Source organism: Columba livia, chromosome 31 (genome assembly GCF_036013475.1).
Source record: "Columba livia isolate bColLiv1 breed racing homer chromosome 31, bColLiv1.pat.W.v2, whole genome shotgun sequence".
Lineage (NCBI taxonomy): Eukaryota > Metazoa > Chordata > Aves > Columbiformes > Columbidae > Columba > Columba livia.
The window spans coordinates 826,917-843,658 of NC_088632.1; the positions used below are offsets into that span (position 1 = coordinate 826,917).

Below are 16,742 nucleotides of genomic sequence, written 5' to 3' on the forward strand. Positions count from 1 at the left end.
CATTAAAAAGCTGTCACTAGGTATCAGAAGGCCACTACAAGATCATATTGCTTTTGAGTTAAATCATAATGTTTCAGTAAACCAAAACCCAAACAGTTTCTGCAGTCTGTTGCTCATCCTCCTGTTCATTCATGAGCACTGCAGCAAACAGTTGTTATACGACGTGTCAACAGAGGAAATTGAAAAACCCCCAAAAAACTTACTGTATCTACTGGTGTATCTAGGATGCTGTATCTAGGATGCTGTATCTAGGATGCTGTATTTAAGATGCTGTATCTGGGATGCTGTATCTGGGATGCTGTATCTAGGATGCTGTCTCTAGGATGCTGTATCTGGGATGCTGTATCTGGGATGCTGTATCTGGGATGCTGTATCTGGGATGCTGTACCTATGATGCTGTATCTGGGGTGCTGTATATGGGATGCTGTATGTAGGATACTGTATCTAGGATGCTGTATCTATGATGCTGTATCTGGGGTGCTGTATCTGGGATGCTGTATCTGGGATGCTGTATCTAGGATGCTGTATATGGGATTCTGTATCTAGGATGCTGTATCTGGGATGCTGTATCTGGGATTCTGTATTGGGGATCCTGTATCTGGGATGCTGTATCTGGGATGCTGTATCTGGGATGCTGTATGTAGGATGCTGTATCTAGGATGCTGTATCTGGGATGCTGTATCTAGGATGCTGTATCTGGGATCATGTATCTGGGATGCTGTATTTAGGATAATGTATCTGGGATTCTGTATTAGGGATCCTGTATCTAGGATGCTGTATCTGGGATGCTGTATCTCGGATTCTGTATCTAGGATGCAGTATATATGATGCTGTATCTGGGATGCTGAATCTGGGATGCTGTATCTAGGATGCTGTATCTGAGATGCTGTATCTGGGATGCTGTATCTGGGATGCTGTATCTAGGACCCTGTATCTGGGATGCTGTATCTAGGATGCTGTATCTAGGATGCTGTATCTAGGATGCTGTACCTGGGACGCTGTATCTGGGATGCTGTATCTAGGATGCTGTATCTGGGATTTTGTATCTAGGATGCCGTAGCTATGATGCTGTATCTAGGATGCTGTATCTAGGATGCAGTATCTAGGATGCAATATCTATGGTGCTGTATCTGTGATGCTATATCTAGGATGCTGTATCTAGGATGCTGTATCAGGGATGCTGTATCTCGGATGCTGTATCTGGGATGATGTATCTATGATGCTGTATCTAGGATGGTGTATCTGGGATAATGTATCTAGGATGCAATAGCTATGATGCTGTATCTATGATGATGTGTCTAGGAAGCTGTATCTGGGATTCTGTATCTGGGATGCTGTATCTGGGATGATGTATCTGGAATGCTGTATTTAGGATAATGTATCTGGGATTCTGTATTTGGGATCCTGTATCTGGGATGCTGTATCTAGGATGCTGTATCTAGGATGCTGTATCTATGATGCTCTATCTGGGGTGCGGTATATGGGATGCTGTATCTGGGATTTTGTATCTAGGATGCAGTATATATGATGCTGTATCTGGGATGCCGAATCTGGGATGCTGTATCTGGGATGCTGTATCTGGGATGCTGTATCTGGGATGCTGTATCTAGGATGCTGTATTTAGGATGCTGTATCTGGGATGCTGTATCTAGGATGCTGTATCTGGGATGCTGTATGTAGGATGTTGTATCAACGATGCTATATCTATGATGGTGTATCTGGGACGCTGTATCTACGATGCTGTATCTAGGATGCTGTATCTAGGATGGTGTATCTGGGATGCTGTATCTGGGATGCTGTATCTGGGATGATGTATCTGGAATGCTGTATTTAGGATAATGTATCTGGGATTCTGCATTTGGGATTCTGTATCTGGGGTGCTGTATCTAGGATGCTGTATTTAGGATGCTGTATCTAGGATGCTGTGTCTATGATGCTGTATATGTGATGCTGTATATGTGATGCTGTATCTGGGATGCTTTATCTAGGATGATGTATCTGGGATTCTGTATTGGGGATCCTATATCTGCGATGCTGTATCTAGGGTGCTATATCTAGGATGCTGTATATGGGATTCTGTATCTGGGATGCTGTATCTAGGATGCTCTTTCTAAGATGCTGTATCTGGGATGCTGTATCTAGGATACTGTATCTTGGATGCTGTATCTGGGATGCTGTATCTTGGATGCTGTATCTAGGATGCTGTATCTAGGACGCTGTATCTGGGATGCTGTATCTATGATGCTGTATCTATGATGCTGTATCTGGGATGCTGTATCTAGGATGCAATATCTATGATGCTGTATCTATGATGCTCTATCTGTGATGCTGTATCTAGGATGCTGTATCTAGGATGCTGTATCTAGGATGCTGTATCTGGGATTCTGTATCTAGGATGCTGTATCTATGATTCTGTATCTTGGATGCTGTATCTAGGATGCTGTATATAGGATGCTGTATCTGGGATGCTGTATCTAGGATGCTGTATCTGGGATGCTGTATGTAGGATGTTGTATGTGGGATATTGTATCTAGGATGGTGTATGTAGGATGCTGTATCTATGATGCTGTATCTGGGATGCTGTATATAGGATGCACTATCTATGATGCTGTATCTATGATGCTATATCTAGGATGGTGTATCTAGGATGCTGTATCTGGGATGCTGTATCTGGGATGCTGTATCTGGGGTGCTGTATCTAGGATGATGTATCTACGATGCTGTATCAATGATGCTGTATCTGGGATGCTCTATGTGGGATGCTGTATCTAGGATGCTGTGTCTAGGATGCTGTATCTGGGGTTCTGTATCTGGGATGATGTATCTGGTATGCTGTATCTAGGATGCTGTATCTGGGATGATGTATCTGGATTGCTGTATTTAGGATAATGTATCTGGGATTCTGTATTTGGGATCCTGTATCTGGGATGCTGTATCTAGGACGCTGTATCTGGGATGCTGTATCTAGGATGCTGTATCTCGGATGCTGTATCTGGGGTGCTGTATCTGGGATGCTGTATCTGTGATGCTGTATCTAGGATGCTGTATCTGGGATGCTGTATGTAGGATGTTATATCTGGGATATTGTATCTAAGATGCTGTATCTAGGGTGCTGTATCTGGGATGCTGTATCTGGGATGCTGTATCTAGTATGCTGTATCTGGGATGCTGTATCTGGGATGCTGTATCTAGGATGCTGTATCTAGGATGCTGTATCTGGGATGCTGTATGTAGGATGTTGTATCTGGGATATTGTATCTAGGATGCTGTATCTAGGATGCTGTATCTGGGATGTTGTATATGGGATATTTTATCTGGATGCTGTATCTAGGATGCTGTGTCTATGATGCTGTATCTTGGATGCTGTATCAACGATGCTATATCTATGATGGTGTATCTGGGATGCTGTACATACGATGCTGTATCTAGGATGCTGTATCTAGGATGCTGTATCTGGGATGCTGTATCTGGGATGCTGTATCATGGACGCTGTATTTAGACTGCTGTATCTGGGATGCTGTATCTAGGATGCTATATCTAGGATGCTGTGTCTAGGATGCTGTATCTCGGATTCTGTTTTGGGGATCCTGTATCTGGGATGCTGTATCTAGGATGCAAAATCTATGATGCTGTATCTATGATGCTGTATCTAGGATGCTGTATCTGAGATGCTGTATCTAGAATTCTGTATCTGGGATGCTGTATCTAGGATGCTGTATCTCGGATGCTGTATCAGGGATGCTGTATCTAGGATGCTGTATCTGAGATGCTGTATCTAGAATTCTGTATCTGGGATGCTGTATCTAGGATGCTGTATCTCGGATGCTGTATCAGGGATGCTGTATCTAGGATGCTGTATCTATGATGCTGTATCTGGAATGCTGTATCTGGGATGCTGTATCTGGGATGCTGTATCTGGGATGCTGTATCTGGGATGCTGTATCTAGGATGCTGTATCTGGTATGCTGTATCTAGGATGCTGTATCTAGGATGCTGTATCTGGGATGCTGTATCTGGGGTGCTGTATCTAGGATGCTGTATCTAGGATGCTGTGTCTATGATGCTGTATCTAGGATGCTGTATCTGGGATTCTGTATTGGGGATCCTGTATCTGCGATGCTGTATCTAGGGTGCTGTATATGGGATTCTGTATGTAGGATGTTGTATCTGGGATATTGTATCTAGGATGCTGTATCTAGGATGCTGTATTTGGGATGTTGTATATGGGATATTTTATCTGGATCCTGTATCTAAGATGCTGTATCTAGGATGCTGTATCCGGGATATTGTATCTACGATGCTGTATCTAGGATGCTGTATCTAGGATGCTGTATCTGGGGTGCTGTATCTGGGGTGCTGTATCTGGGATGCTGTATCTGGGATGCTGTATCTGGGATGCTGTATCTGAGATGCTGTATCTGAGATGCTGTATCTGGGGTGCTGTATCTGGGGTGCTCTTTCTGGGATGCTGTATCATGGACTGTCGAGGGTTAAGATTGCGGGGTGACAATAAATCCCTGGCAGATGTATTGTTAACCCCCTGTTCCCCCCCCACTTCCCCCTTCCTTTTCCCCTTTTTCACTCAGGACAGGCGATTGGAAGGAAAAGAAGCACAGAGTGAAGAGAGTTGGAAAAAAATTAAAGATGTTTTACTAATGCTACTAATAAGAATAGAGAAAATAATACAAAATATACAAAACCAATCTTGAAAGTCTCAGCAACGGCAGAGCCGGCACCCAAAGTCCTGGACTGGACTCTGCAGCCAACCGGAGCTGGATTCAGTCTGTCACTGGCCTCAGTTCGCAGGGACGACTAGCAAGGTCCTCTCCTAATGTCGGCCATAAGCAGAAGGGAAAAGGGATGAGATCCTCGTGATCTCCCACTTTTATATGAAGTATTCACGTGAATGGAATGTTATACGCAGTTGGTCAGTTTCTTGGTCTCTTGTTTCTCGTCGCCCCTCTCGCGAGATGTCCATCCGTGCTTATCAATAAGTTTGCATTCCATTGCTAGGTTTACCAAAACATGTGTCTGGTTCTCCAGGAAAATGCAGTTAATATGAAGCTTTAGCTGACAGGCAAATTCACTGAAAGAGATACTTGTTTTTAACAAAACCAGGACATTCCACCCCTTATAATATGCCATTCACTGAATGCTTAAACCTTATCAATATAACCTATCAATACAATGTAATTAATCACTACTACTATATATATACATATATGTACATATATACACAGGAGTAATTAATCAGTGGACCATCCTTTGAAAAGTTCATTAAGTTCATTTTGTCACGACAGTCTCCAGGGCAGGAAAAATGGTACAAGTGCATCTCATGAGCACTGTTTGTGGGTTAAAGACATCAGCTGCGAAGAAGTTGTCAGGCGCCACTCGAAGAAGCTAGCTCTGCTTTCATCATCACTGTTTTGGTCTGAAAGACACTTATTAAACACTGTTAGCATGGCAATTCACATCATGCAGTTCAGTATTGCATATTTTCACCTAAACTCAAATCCCCTTGGGGCGCACACCGAACTTCTCCATCCTTAAGCATCACCCACCAGGTGCTGCCAGGTCCCTGGGCAAAAACAATCCCGCCAATGGGCTTGACTTTGCTGAGCCAGGATTAACCCAGACTGCCTTTCCTAACATGATATCATGTGTACTACAGGGACTTTATCTCCTTCTACAGTCCGTAGAATTTCTGATTGGGCACGCCTGGCTCGATTGGTTGATCCCCTGGTGTTGACCAACCAAGTGGCTTTTGCTAAATGTGAATCCCAGTTTTTAAATGTTCCACCACCAAGTGCCTTTAGTGTAGTTTTTAGCAAACCATTGTACCTCTCCATTTTCCCAGAGGCTGGTGCATGATATGGAATATGATATACCCACTCAATACCATATTCTTTAGCCCAATTGTCTATAAGACTGTTTTTGAAATGAGTACCGTTGTCTGATTCAATTCTTCCTGGCGTACCGTGTCGCCAAAGGACTTGCTTTTTAAGGCCCAAGATGGTATTTCGGGCTGTAGCATGAGGTACGGCATATGTTTCCAACCATCCAGTGGTTGCTTCCACCATTGTAAGTACATAACGCTTACCTTGACGTGTTTGTGGAAGTGTAATATAATCAATCTGCCAAGCTTCTCCATACTTATACTTTAACCATCGCCCCCCATACCATACAGGCTTTAACCGTTTCACTTGTTTGATTTCGGCGCAAGTCTCACATTCATGAATAACCTGTGAAATAGTGTCCATAGTTAAATCCACCCCTCGATCGCGAGCCCATTTATATGTTGCATCTCTACCTTGATGCCCTGAAGCATCATGAGCCCATTGGGCTAGGAAAAGTTCACCTTTATGTTGCCAGTCCAAGTCCACCTCAGCTACTTTAATCTTAGCAGCTTGATCTGCTTGTTGGTGGTTTAGATGTTCCTCGGTGGCTCGACCTTTAGGCACATGAGCATCTATGTGCCGAACTTTCACAGGCAGGCTCTCTAGCCGAGCAGCAATGTCTTGCCACAGTGTGGCAGCCCAAATGGGTTTAACCTCTGCGCTGCCAGTTGCTTTTCTTCCATTGCTGTAGCCACCCCCACAAGGCATTTGCCGCCATCCATGAGTCAGTATAGAGATAAAGTATTGGCCGCTTCTCTCGTTCAGCAATGTCCAAAGCCAGCTGGATGGCTTTCACTTCTGCAAATTGACTAGATTCACCTTGTCCTTCAGTGGCTTCTGTAACTTGCCGTGTGGGACTCCACACAGCAGCTTTCCACCTTCGATGTTTTCCTACAAGACGACAGGATCCGTCTGTGAACAGTGCACACTGCTTATCAGTCTATTATACTCTTATCAGAGTATTATACGGTGGTGCTTCTTCAGCACGTGTTACCTCCTCCTCATCTGGAGACATCCCAAAGTCTTTGCTTTCTGGCCAGTCTGTAATCACTTCTAAGCTCCCTGGGCGATTGGGATTTCCAATTCGAGCTCGTTGCGTGATCAATGCAATCCATTTACTCCACGTAACTTCGGTTGCATGATGTGGAGAGGGAACCGTCCCTTTGAACATGCAGCTCAGCACCGGCAGTCGAGGTGCCAGGAGGAGCTGTGCTTCAGTACCGATCACTTCTGAAGCAGCTCGAACTCCTTCCTATGCTGCTAGTATCTCTTTTTCAGTTGGAGTATAGTTGGCCTCAGATCCTTTGTATCCTCGACTCCAAAAACCTAAGGGTCGACCTCGGGTTTCTCCTGGTGCTTTCTGCCAGAGGCTCCAGGTAAGTCCATTATCTCCGGCTGCGGTGCAGAGCACATTTTTAACATCTAGTCCAGTCCGAACTGGTCCAAGGGCCACCGCATGAGTTATCTCACGCTTCATTTGTTCAAAGGCTTGTCGCTGTTCATGGCCCCACTCAAACTGGTTCTTTTTACGAGTCACTCGATAGAGAGGGCTCACAATCTGGCTATAGTCAGGAATATGCATTCTCCAAAAACCTACAACGCCCAAGAAAGTCTGTGTCTGCTTTTTATTAGTAGGTGGAGACATTGCAGCAATTTTGTTGATCACATCCATTGGGATCTGACGACGGCCATCTTGCCATTTTATTCCTAAAAACTGTATCTCTCGTGCAGGTCCCTTGACCTTGCTTCGTTTTATGGCAAAACCAGCATCCAAAAGAATCTGAATTATTCTCTCACCTTTCTCAAAGACTTCTTTCGCTGTGAATTATTCTCTCACCTTTCTCGAAGACTTCTTTCGCCGTGTCGCCCCACACGATGATGTCGTCAATATATTGCAGGTGTTCTGGAGCTTTACCTTGCTCCAGCGTGGTCTGGATCAGCCCATGGCAGATGGTAGGACTGCGTTTCCACCCCTGGGGCAAGCGATTCCACGTGTACTGGATGCCCCCCCAGGTGAAAGCGAACTGCGGCCTGCACTCTGCTGCTACAGGAACAGAGAAAAATGCATTAGCAATGCATTGCGAGATGTCCATCCGTGCTTATCAATAAGCATTCCATTGCTAGTTTTACCAAAACATGTGTCTGGTTCTCCAGGAAAATGCAGTTAATATGAAGCTTTAGCTGACAGGCAAAATCACTAAAAGAGAAACTGGTTTTAACAAAACCAGGACAGAAGGGCTTCGGCCTTTCATCGCAGGCTTAAGTGCTGCAGCCAAGGCTGCAGCGTGGGCTTGAGCATGTAGTTTTGCCTTTTCTACCTCCTGTTGCGTGATCGGTACCCGTGTGCAAGCTTCCACCATCTCTGCTAGAGAAGCAGTTTTTCCCAAAGCGGCTAATATCTGTTGGCATTGGGTGTTTGCATTCATCATGGCCAAATCTTTCCCCACAGCAGCTTTTGCCTCTGGAATCAGGTTAGGAGAAGCATCTATAGCTTCTTTTAAACGGTCCACAAACTTCATATATGGTTCCCCAGGATCCTGCTTTATTGTAGAATAGGGTGGCACAGGGTTACCTATATTGGGTAACTCACTGCTGCCAGAGCAAGCCCTTGCGTTTGCTGCAAAACCCTTGGATTATCATTACTATCACTGCTATACAATTCCCTTGTGCTTCCCTGTGGATCAGTAAGTCGACGCATATTTGCAAACCCATCTAACCCAGTCTCCAGCCCTTTTCCATACCACGATCTCAAATATTCATCTGCTCCTCTTACGGACCACATCCCACCTTCAACACATTGTCTAGCCCATTTTTGTGTTCGCTCCCTTTTAATACGGAGCTCCTCAGGAGTGAGGTCTAATTCCGCCCCCTCCCTTTCCTGTTTTCCCCGTTTTTCACATCCCCTGCCAGTTGCCTCCAGCCCGTCCTTCATCGCATCTGACGCCTTTTGATATGCTCTTAACCACCAAGTTTTACTGTTACCGCCATGTAGTTGCCTCACGGCGTCTAGAACTTCTTGCCTCTGGCTCTCCTGCCGTCTCAGTAAGTCCTTCGGGCTCTGCACGTGGCTCTCCTGTCGCGGTTGAGACGGACAAGCGACACGGACCGAGTTCTTTCAAGATGAAAGGAATGGATGCTATTGATTGCTATAAGTGCATTTTTATACAATTCTACCAGTTCATGTGTCTTTTCACTATTGGTTACAAGTTACAGCACTAACATCTCACTGGTTAATTTTGCTATCATCCATGTTATTCTTCTATCCCCTTCTCTCTCACGGGTACATCTCTCCTTTCTCACGGGTACAACTCCATATCTCCGGATACTCCTTTACTCCCATCCTTCTCAAGGGTAAATCTTAATATCTCCAAGGCTGATCTCTACTCCCATATTTTCTGACAAGGATTCCACAGACCCGCTGTAGTTTCCCACACTCTCCTCCTGGAAGCCAGGGCGATTCTGCGGTGCTGCATTCTCGTGCTCCACCGGGTCCTCCGGCAGCGGCACTTCAGCTGGATTAACCTGTCCGGGCTCGTTGAACCTTGCTGGTTGCTGCCGTTGCTCGTCGGAGGCAGGCGATGGCTCAAAGGGCGCAGAGGGTATAATTTGCTCTCCGCCCCAGAAATCCAAATCTGACACGGGACATACCAGCGGTATCGATTGTTCAGAGTCCTCGGAGGGGGGGCAGCTCGCGGCGGGCGGCTCCGGGGGGACGGCACACAGCTCCGGCTCCGCTGAGACCTCCTGCATCAGCCACCTGACCTCCCGCCACGGCCCGGCGAGGTCGCAAGCCTCGCGGCTGCCCCTTGTGACCGCGTCCCACAGTTCGGTCCCTGTGTCCTCCCGTGTACCGGGAGAAAAAAATCCGTCGTCGAAGGGGACACACGCCTTCCGCTGGGCGAATCGCAGCAGGCGCTTTAACGCGTCTGTTTCAAAATACCTTCCTGTTCGTGCAGCCAGCTGCAGAATACTCTGCATTATGATTTTTTCTTCCGCGGATGCCGTGTTTCCCACGCCACCTGCTTCTCCGCAGGCCTGCTTTCCGCTATTCTTCAAGCGCAGGGCTAACTTCGCCCTCCAGGTGCCTTTCCTGGCGTCTTCACGTCCCAACGATCTTGCTTCGATACGAAGTATCACGTCGGGGTCACCAAAATGTTGCTCTTTCCGCGCGAGACACGGAGCCTGACACAGCAATGTGATGTTCACAGAGTTCGCTTTATTGCCGGAGCGGGCTGGCTCTATAGCAAAGCTGCCCTGTCCACGCGCCTTACAACAACGCTCCTTTAGTTTCTTCTGTCTCTGGCTTCACCTCTCAGCCAGGCTGGCGACAGCCCCATCCCCCTGGGGCGGGGGGGCTCTGCCACTACAGAAAAGCAAAGATTGGTGAGAAGAAATAAGGCAAAAAGACAAGGGATTACAATTACCCACAGGAGGGAAAACCCTGCTTATAGATCTTATGGAAAATAGCCCAGGAATGAAATGTCACCTCATGCTGGATATGTGGGGGGTCTCAAATGACTGATACATCGCATGAACCTCTTGTAAGCTAGTGTCGCGGGTAAATTCATCAAATACCTCTATTGCTCCCACTTGGTACCCAGGTCCACCTAATGGATATTGGTCTCGAAATGGTAGCCTGGTGGAAGAAAACAGGGTTCGTGATAGCATGTGCATTTCTGGGTTTACTGTTTGTGCCGTGTGTGATCCTGTGCTTTATTCGGTTAATACACCCAGTAGTCCAAGGCATGCAAATCTCAGGCATGCCCTATAGATCCTAAAAAGGCAACTTAGCAAGATTTGTCAGGAAGCAAAAATTCAATGGGCTCAGGCCTTGCCAATAGTGGTGTTGTGTATTAGAATGAAACCTAGGAGCGGAATGTCAGTAAGTCCATACGGAATTCTGTATGGCAAGCCATATGAAGCACCGGATCCAGATCCAAGTGTACATGTAAAAGGTAATCAGGATTTCTACAATTATGTGTTGCCTCTCGGCAGGACACTGAATCAACTCAGATCCGCACTAGTGTGGAATCGCCCACTAGCACTTGAGAATCCGGTACATGATACAGAGCATGGAGACACGGTGTATACAAGAACTTGGAATAAAGGAACTTTAAAAGAACGTTGGGACGGACCCTATCAAGTACTCTTAACCACATTAACCGCAATTAAGGTTGCTGGAATAGACTCCTGGATACACTACACCATTCAACACAAGAACCGAGAGGTTTTTGACACCTGCTTTCTTGTCGGTGTCCTACTGAGCACTAGCACAAAGCCAAGAGTGTTGCTCAGCAGCACCAACCACGTCTGCCAGGAATTAGTCTTCAACATGAACCAGGGGCAGCAGAAGGCAATCACCAGCACCACAGACAGCAAAGGAGAAGTCTGCAAGATCCCGTAAGGCTGGAATAGACTGTTGGCATCTGCTCTCCACGGCAAAACCGGAGGAGAGCGTAGAGGGAAAAGAAATGAAAGTCATTGACCGTGAAAAATGCGTGGCGAAACACAGGAGGTTCTGACACAAAAAGACCCTCCCGGGAGCAAGCCATGACTTCTGGATCCAGCATCTCTGGCCCGGGATGAAGGCTTGCCCATTGCCGTGCGGCCACTTGGGGTGCAAAACTGGGGTTTGAGAGGGGCTGTTGCCCCCCAGTGTCTTGCTCTGCCTGGAGATGTCTGTGCAGAGGTCCCTGGACAGGACGCCTCTTCCTCAGTCAGCGCTGGCAAAAGCCATCTGGGGACACGCTCCGTCCCCTGGAACTCTTCCTTGTGTGACTCGCAGCTCACGTGTGACAGCGCTGCTCCAAACTTGGCCATCTCCAAGGACCGGCTTTCTTTGGGATGTGGGGTTCACTCTCAGAGGAATCATGGCAGCCCTGCTTTCTGTGCTGGGGTCTCCCTTTCAGCTATGGAGCAGCTTCAGTTCTCCGTGCAAAAGGATCTTGCAATGGCTGTGTAGATAGCAGCAGCGTTTCTGAAGCATCAGAGGAGATGTCAGAGCCATCAGGCTGAGGGACGGCAATGCCAGCAAAAGATGGCCCGTGTTTCAAAAGGGAGGCAGCCGTGCCAGCTGGAGAACCTCTCTCGCAGCTCCATCCCCAGCAAAGAGCTGTCTCTAGAGCAGTTCGTGCTGCTTACAGGCAAGATCAGCCTTTGCATTTGAACCACCTCCTTGCAGAGGTGACAGGAAACATACTCTGGTTTATGTCGTTCTAGCTGCAAAGGCCAGGCCAGTGTTCATGAGGGAGCAAGCGATGAGCACATTTCCTGGTCGGCAGCCGCTGGCTCGTGCCAACGGTCAAGAGAGGCAGAAGAAATCCCTTCAGAACAGCTCCCTCTCAAAAGACATCCTTCTGCTTGATGAACCGCAGGGAAAGGCGTCCTAACCCAGGCACTTTGACCTTGTTTTCAGCCCAGGTTCCCAGTGCTGGTGCACTCGTGAGCCAGTCGCTGCACATCTGCCACCAAGGGGAATCGCCTCCGAGGCCAACTGTGCCGTGGGGAAAGGAAAGGGTGAAACGTGGGGAGAGTTTGATTTAGTGCACCACACGGATAAAGCCATTCTCTCTGCAATTAAAACTGAGGGTGTTTAATTCAGTGAAATGAGATTTCATTCCCCGTGACCTGTGCGATTGTCTTTGGAATCTGGGCACGGGCTGCAGTGACCTGCCACAGCATTTGAGGTGTCACCAGCTGCATTGTGGGTGGTAAAGTGGGAAAGGCAGGAGGGAGCCTCAGCATCTCCCATCCCGTGGGTGACTTCATCACAAAGGACCAGGGCGGCGCCCGCTGGCTCCTGGGGCGGCTGTTGCCGGGCAACAGAGACACTATATTGTCCCCTGTCACCTGTGCCCCTCGCCCATTTGGTCACTGGCCGTGGTGGGATCACTTGCCGTGGTGGGATCACTGTGGTGGTGGACTCATTTTGGCAGTTGGATCGCTTTTGGTGGTGGGATCACTACTGGTGGTTGCATCACTTTTGGTGGTTTGATCGCTTGTGGTGGTTGCATCACTTCTGGTGGTGGGATCACTTTTGGTGGTGGGATCACTTTTGGTGGTGGAATCGCTTTTGGTGGTTGAACCGCTTTTGGTGGTTTGATCACTTCCGGCACTCGGATCGCTTTGGTGACTGGATCGCTCTCATCACTCGGATTGCTTTCGGCACTTGGATCTGTTTTGGTGACTGATCGCTTTCTGTGGCAAGAAGGAGCAGGAGAAAGGCTGCTGGCTGCCCATCCCTCCAAGATCACCTCCGGACAGAAAAGCTCCCGTCTTCCCACATCAGGCTCCGTGTTTTCCGGCAGAGCAGCAGCGATGGCCACACTCGGTCTGCTGGAGATGCTGAACGCCGCCATCGGGACACCCAATTTGGGGGTTGTTGACTTCGTGGCGCTTCACAAGTTGCTCGAGGCCATCATCGGGCAGCTGGGCCAGCAGCAGCTGTCTGTCCTGGAGCCAGGGCAGAGCCCGGCCCCCGGCCTGGCAAAGGACCAGGACAGCAAGGACCAGCCTGGCCAGGAGAAGGAGGAGGACGGAGCCCTGGGCACAGGGCAGCAGCTCTGGAAACCAGAGGAGCAGCTGGAGGGGACCGGGAGCAACTCCGAGGTCTCCTCCATGGCCAAGGAGCTGATGCCAACAACAACCGAAGAGGAGGAGAGAGCCGTCTCCAAGGTAGATGCTCTTGCTGGTCCCTGGGTGCTCCCCCACGAGACGCCCCCTCCTCCGGGCTCCGCGCTGCCGTCGTGCCGCCCTCAGCCCAAGGGCTGGGTTAAGCCCGAGCTCCCGCAGCAGAGCACAGCGGGGCCCAGGTCCCCAGGGACCCTCCCCTGGGCTCACCCCCCACCCGCTCTCCCAGAAAAGGGCTTCGCTCCAGCACCTGTGGGAGGAGATCAACAAGTTTAAGGAGGCGCAGTGCGGCCTGGCAGAGGACGTGCGGGCCATGCAGAAGGCGCACTCTGGCATGGCAGAGGACATGCGGGAGATGCAGGAGGCCATGCAGAAGGCGCACTCTGGCATGGCAGAGGACATGCGGGAGATGCAGGAGGCCATGCAGAAGGCGCATTCTGGAATGGCCCAGGACATCCAGGAGATGAAGGAGGCGCATGTCGGCCTGGCAGAGGACATGCATGCCCTGCAGGAGGCACATTCCGGCCTGGCCGAGGACATCCAGGAGATCCAGGAGACGCTTGGCCTGGTGAGCATCCCCTGGTGCCCCGGGAGGGAGCTGGGCCCTCGTCCCTCCCTGCTCCTGCTGCCCTGTCACACTGTGCCCGTGCCCCACGGCCATCGGTGTCAGCAGCGTGAAGGGCAGCAGGAGGGAAGAGTGGGAAGGGTGTCCCAGGAGTTGCTAAGGCACTTTTGAACTAGAGAGCCCTCAAAACAGATCCAGGGGAGGGGAGGAGGGGAGATAAAGCTCTGCCCGTGCAATTCAGCCACGGCCCCCAGGCACAGCCCTGCCCAGCGTCCCTCTGTCTCCTGCCCCAGTTCGTTTGGGGATACTCTTTAAATCCCGCTCCCACATCTGAACGGGTGTCCCTCTCCTCGCCCAGCTCCAGGGGAAGCCCCAGGACGCTGCCGGGCTGCGCAGGGACAGGAGGCGGCTGCGTCCCCCGCTCCCTCGGGGACACCAGCCCTCCTGCCTCGGGGCACAGCCTGTGGGGTGGGGTGCTGGGCACTGATGCTGCGGGTCCCATCCCTGGGTGTCCCATCCCCCCAGCTCCATGGCTGGGCTGACCCCGTGATCCCTTTGCATTTGGGCTCTCCTGTTCAACACGAGTTTGGCCCTGTGAGATGGTGGTTTGGGGACAGGGACTGGGGACATTGCGGGGGGTTCTGGGGTCTGTCCTCACGGCTGCCCAGCTGCCACTAAACCTGCTGCCCTTTGCCTCTTCTTCCCAGGAGGGCGGTGGGGGCCAGTCTGCCCCTGCTGAGCCCACCCAGGTGGCCATGGACAGCCAGGCCAGGAAGAGCTCAGCACTGGGGCCGAAGGGACGTGGGACACGGCCTGGGATGGAGACCGGCAAGGGGACTGCAGGGTCTGGCTCCCCGGGGATGCGAGCAGGGACACAGGGGGAACCAGCGACCCCTGTGAAGTTGTCAGGCGCTCCCTCTGATCACACGAGGTCTATTGGTGCCGGCGCCACCACCCCGGGGATGCAGGCAGGATCCCGGGGCACCCAGGCCAGCACCTCGGGGCTGGAACCAGGATCACGGGGCACCCAGGCCAGGACCTGCCTGGGGACACAGCCAGGGGCCCCTGATGCCCAGGCCAGCACCTCGGGGATGCAGCCAGGATCCCCTGGGACCCACACCAGCACCCCTGGGGTGCAGCCTGGGTCCTCCAGCTCCCAAGCCACCATCCCAGGGGATGCCCAAGAGCCGGCCAAGCCCTGGGGCTCCACCAGCACCTCCAGCTACGAGTCGGAGATGCGGGAGGTTCTCTCCCAGGTTGGGCAGCTCGGCCACCTCTGCACTGGTCTGAAAGAGCAGGTGGAGCAGCTTAAATCTACCAAAGCAGAACATGCGGATCTTGAGAACTTGCGCCGGCTCTTCCCGAAGGGAGGTGAGAGCACGGGAGGACTGGCGGGGGCTGTTTGGCGTGGGGTCACCCTGGGTCAGGGGCTCGTCATGCTCAGAGACCCCCTCACCGACAGCACATCCCCTTGCACCATGTCCCTCTAGGCCGGGAGAGCATCACCAGCATCCTGGCCGACCTCAGGTGCCAGGTGTCCTTCCTACAAGACATGGCCAGGGCCCTGCACGGGGAGGAGGAGAAGGTGAGCCGGCAGCAGTCCCCGAGGGGCTGCGGGGATGCCAGTTTGGGCAGGGAGGGGGCAGCCGAAGGGTCCCCGTGCCGGAATGACACAGGGGGCTGTGCCCTCACCGCCCCCACTGCCGTTCCCAGATCAGCAAGGTGGAGGATGCTCCCAGAAAGACGAGGGGGGCTGGAGCCGGCAGAAAAGCAGCCGGCAGCGGCCAGATGACCAGACAGCCACGGTAAAAGGATGGGAGAGGGTTTCCTACCCCGCAGGGCTGCGAGGGATCCTGGGGTCTGGGAGCATCCCAGTTTGGGGGCCGAGGGACACCCCCACGAAGGCTAAGCCTGCCCCTGCCCCTGTCTCGCTGGGCAGGCCCAAGGGACAGAAGGTCAAGGCAGAGCGGAAGGAGCTGGGGAAGCAGCAGGAGCCGACCCAGGCCGAGCTGGAGCAGTTTGCGGCCAAGTACGTGAATAAGTTGGTGATGGAGACAGCGCAGCAGCTGCAGGCAGAGGTGAGGCCCGGGGGCAGCGCTCCCAGCCCCCGCTGGCTCGGGGGGAGTCCTGGCGGGGTCCCGGCCACGTCCCCTGGCTGGATGGGCCATGGAGCCTCCACGGCACCTGGGCTTGTGGGCGGCACCCAGCCCGGCTCAGAGCTGATTCCTCCTCCCCTGCCAGCAGGTGGACGAGCCGAGGGCGACGGTGCAGAGCGGGGGACACGAGCACGCAGGGTGCCACTTCTGCAGCCCGGACACCAGGGTGCTGCTGGGGAAGCTCCTCCAGCGCTGCGAGAAGCTCGAGGAGCAGGTGGAGTCCCTGGCCCAGAAGGCGGGCGGCAAGGTGGACAGTTATCCAAAGTGGAGGAGACAGGTAAGGAGATGCGGTGTAGGGGGCTTGAGGTGCCAGGACCCCCCAGGCATTTCTGCTTTGCTCTAACGTGGGGGAGCCCCTCGCTGCCCCCCTAATTGGCTTGTCGGAGTCAGCAGCACGGAAGGGAATTAAAGCCTTGGAGCAAATGTCCTGCTTGCACTGAGGGCCCGTGGCCATCATCCAAAATACCCTGGGTCTGCCCCCGTGGGGCAGCCACC

At 51.3% G+C, this 16,742-nt stretch overlaps 1 protein-coding gene across 1 annotated transcript in view; it reads right to left on the bottom strand.

Moving 5' to 3' along the window:
- Positions 1 to 10,429, bottom strand: part of LOC135576822 (cilia- and flagella-associated protein 52-like) — a 29,674-nt gene extending 19,245 nt beyond the window's left edge. Inside the window, exons 1-3 of the mRNA XM_065043975.1 lie at positions 10,423 to 10,429; positions 9,282 to 9,529; positions 7,735 to 7,828 (exon numbers count right to left, since the gene is read on the bottom strand). Of these exons, the coding sequence (XP_064900047.1) occupies positions 7,735 to 7,828; positions 9,282 to 9,529; positions 10,423 to 10,429 (349 nt within the window). The remainder of the gene's footprint in view (positions 1 to 7,734; positions 7,829 to 9,281; positions 9,530 to 10,422) is intronic.
- Between the last annotated feature and the right edge of the window lie 6,313 nt (positions 10,430 to 16,742).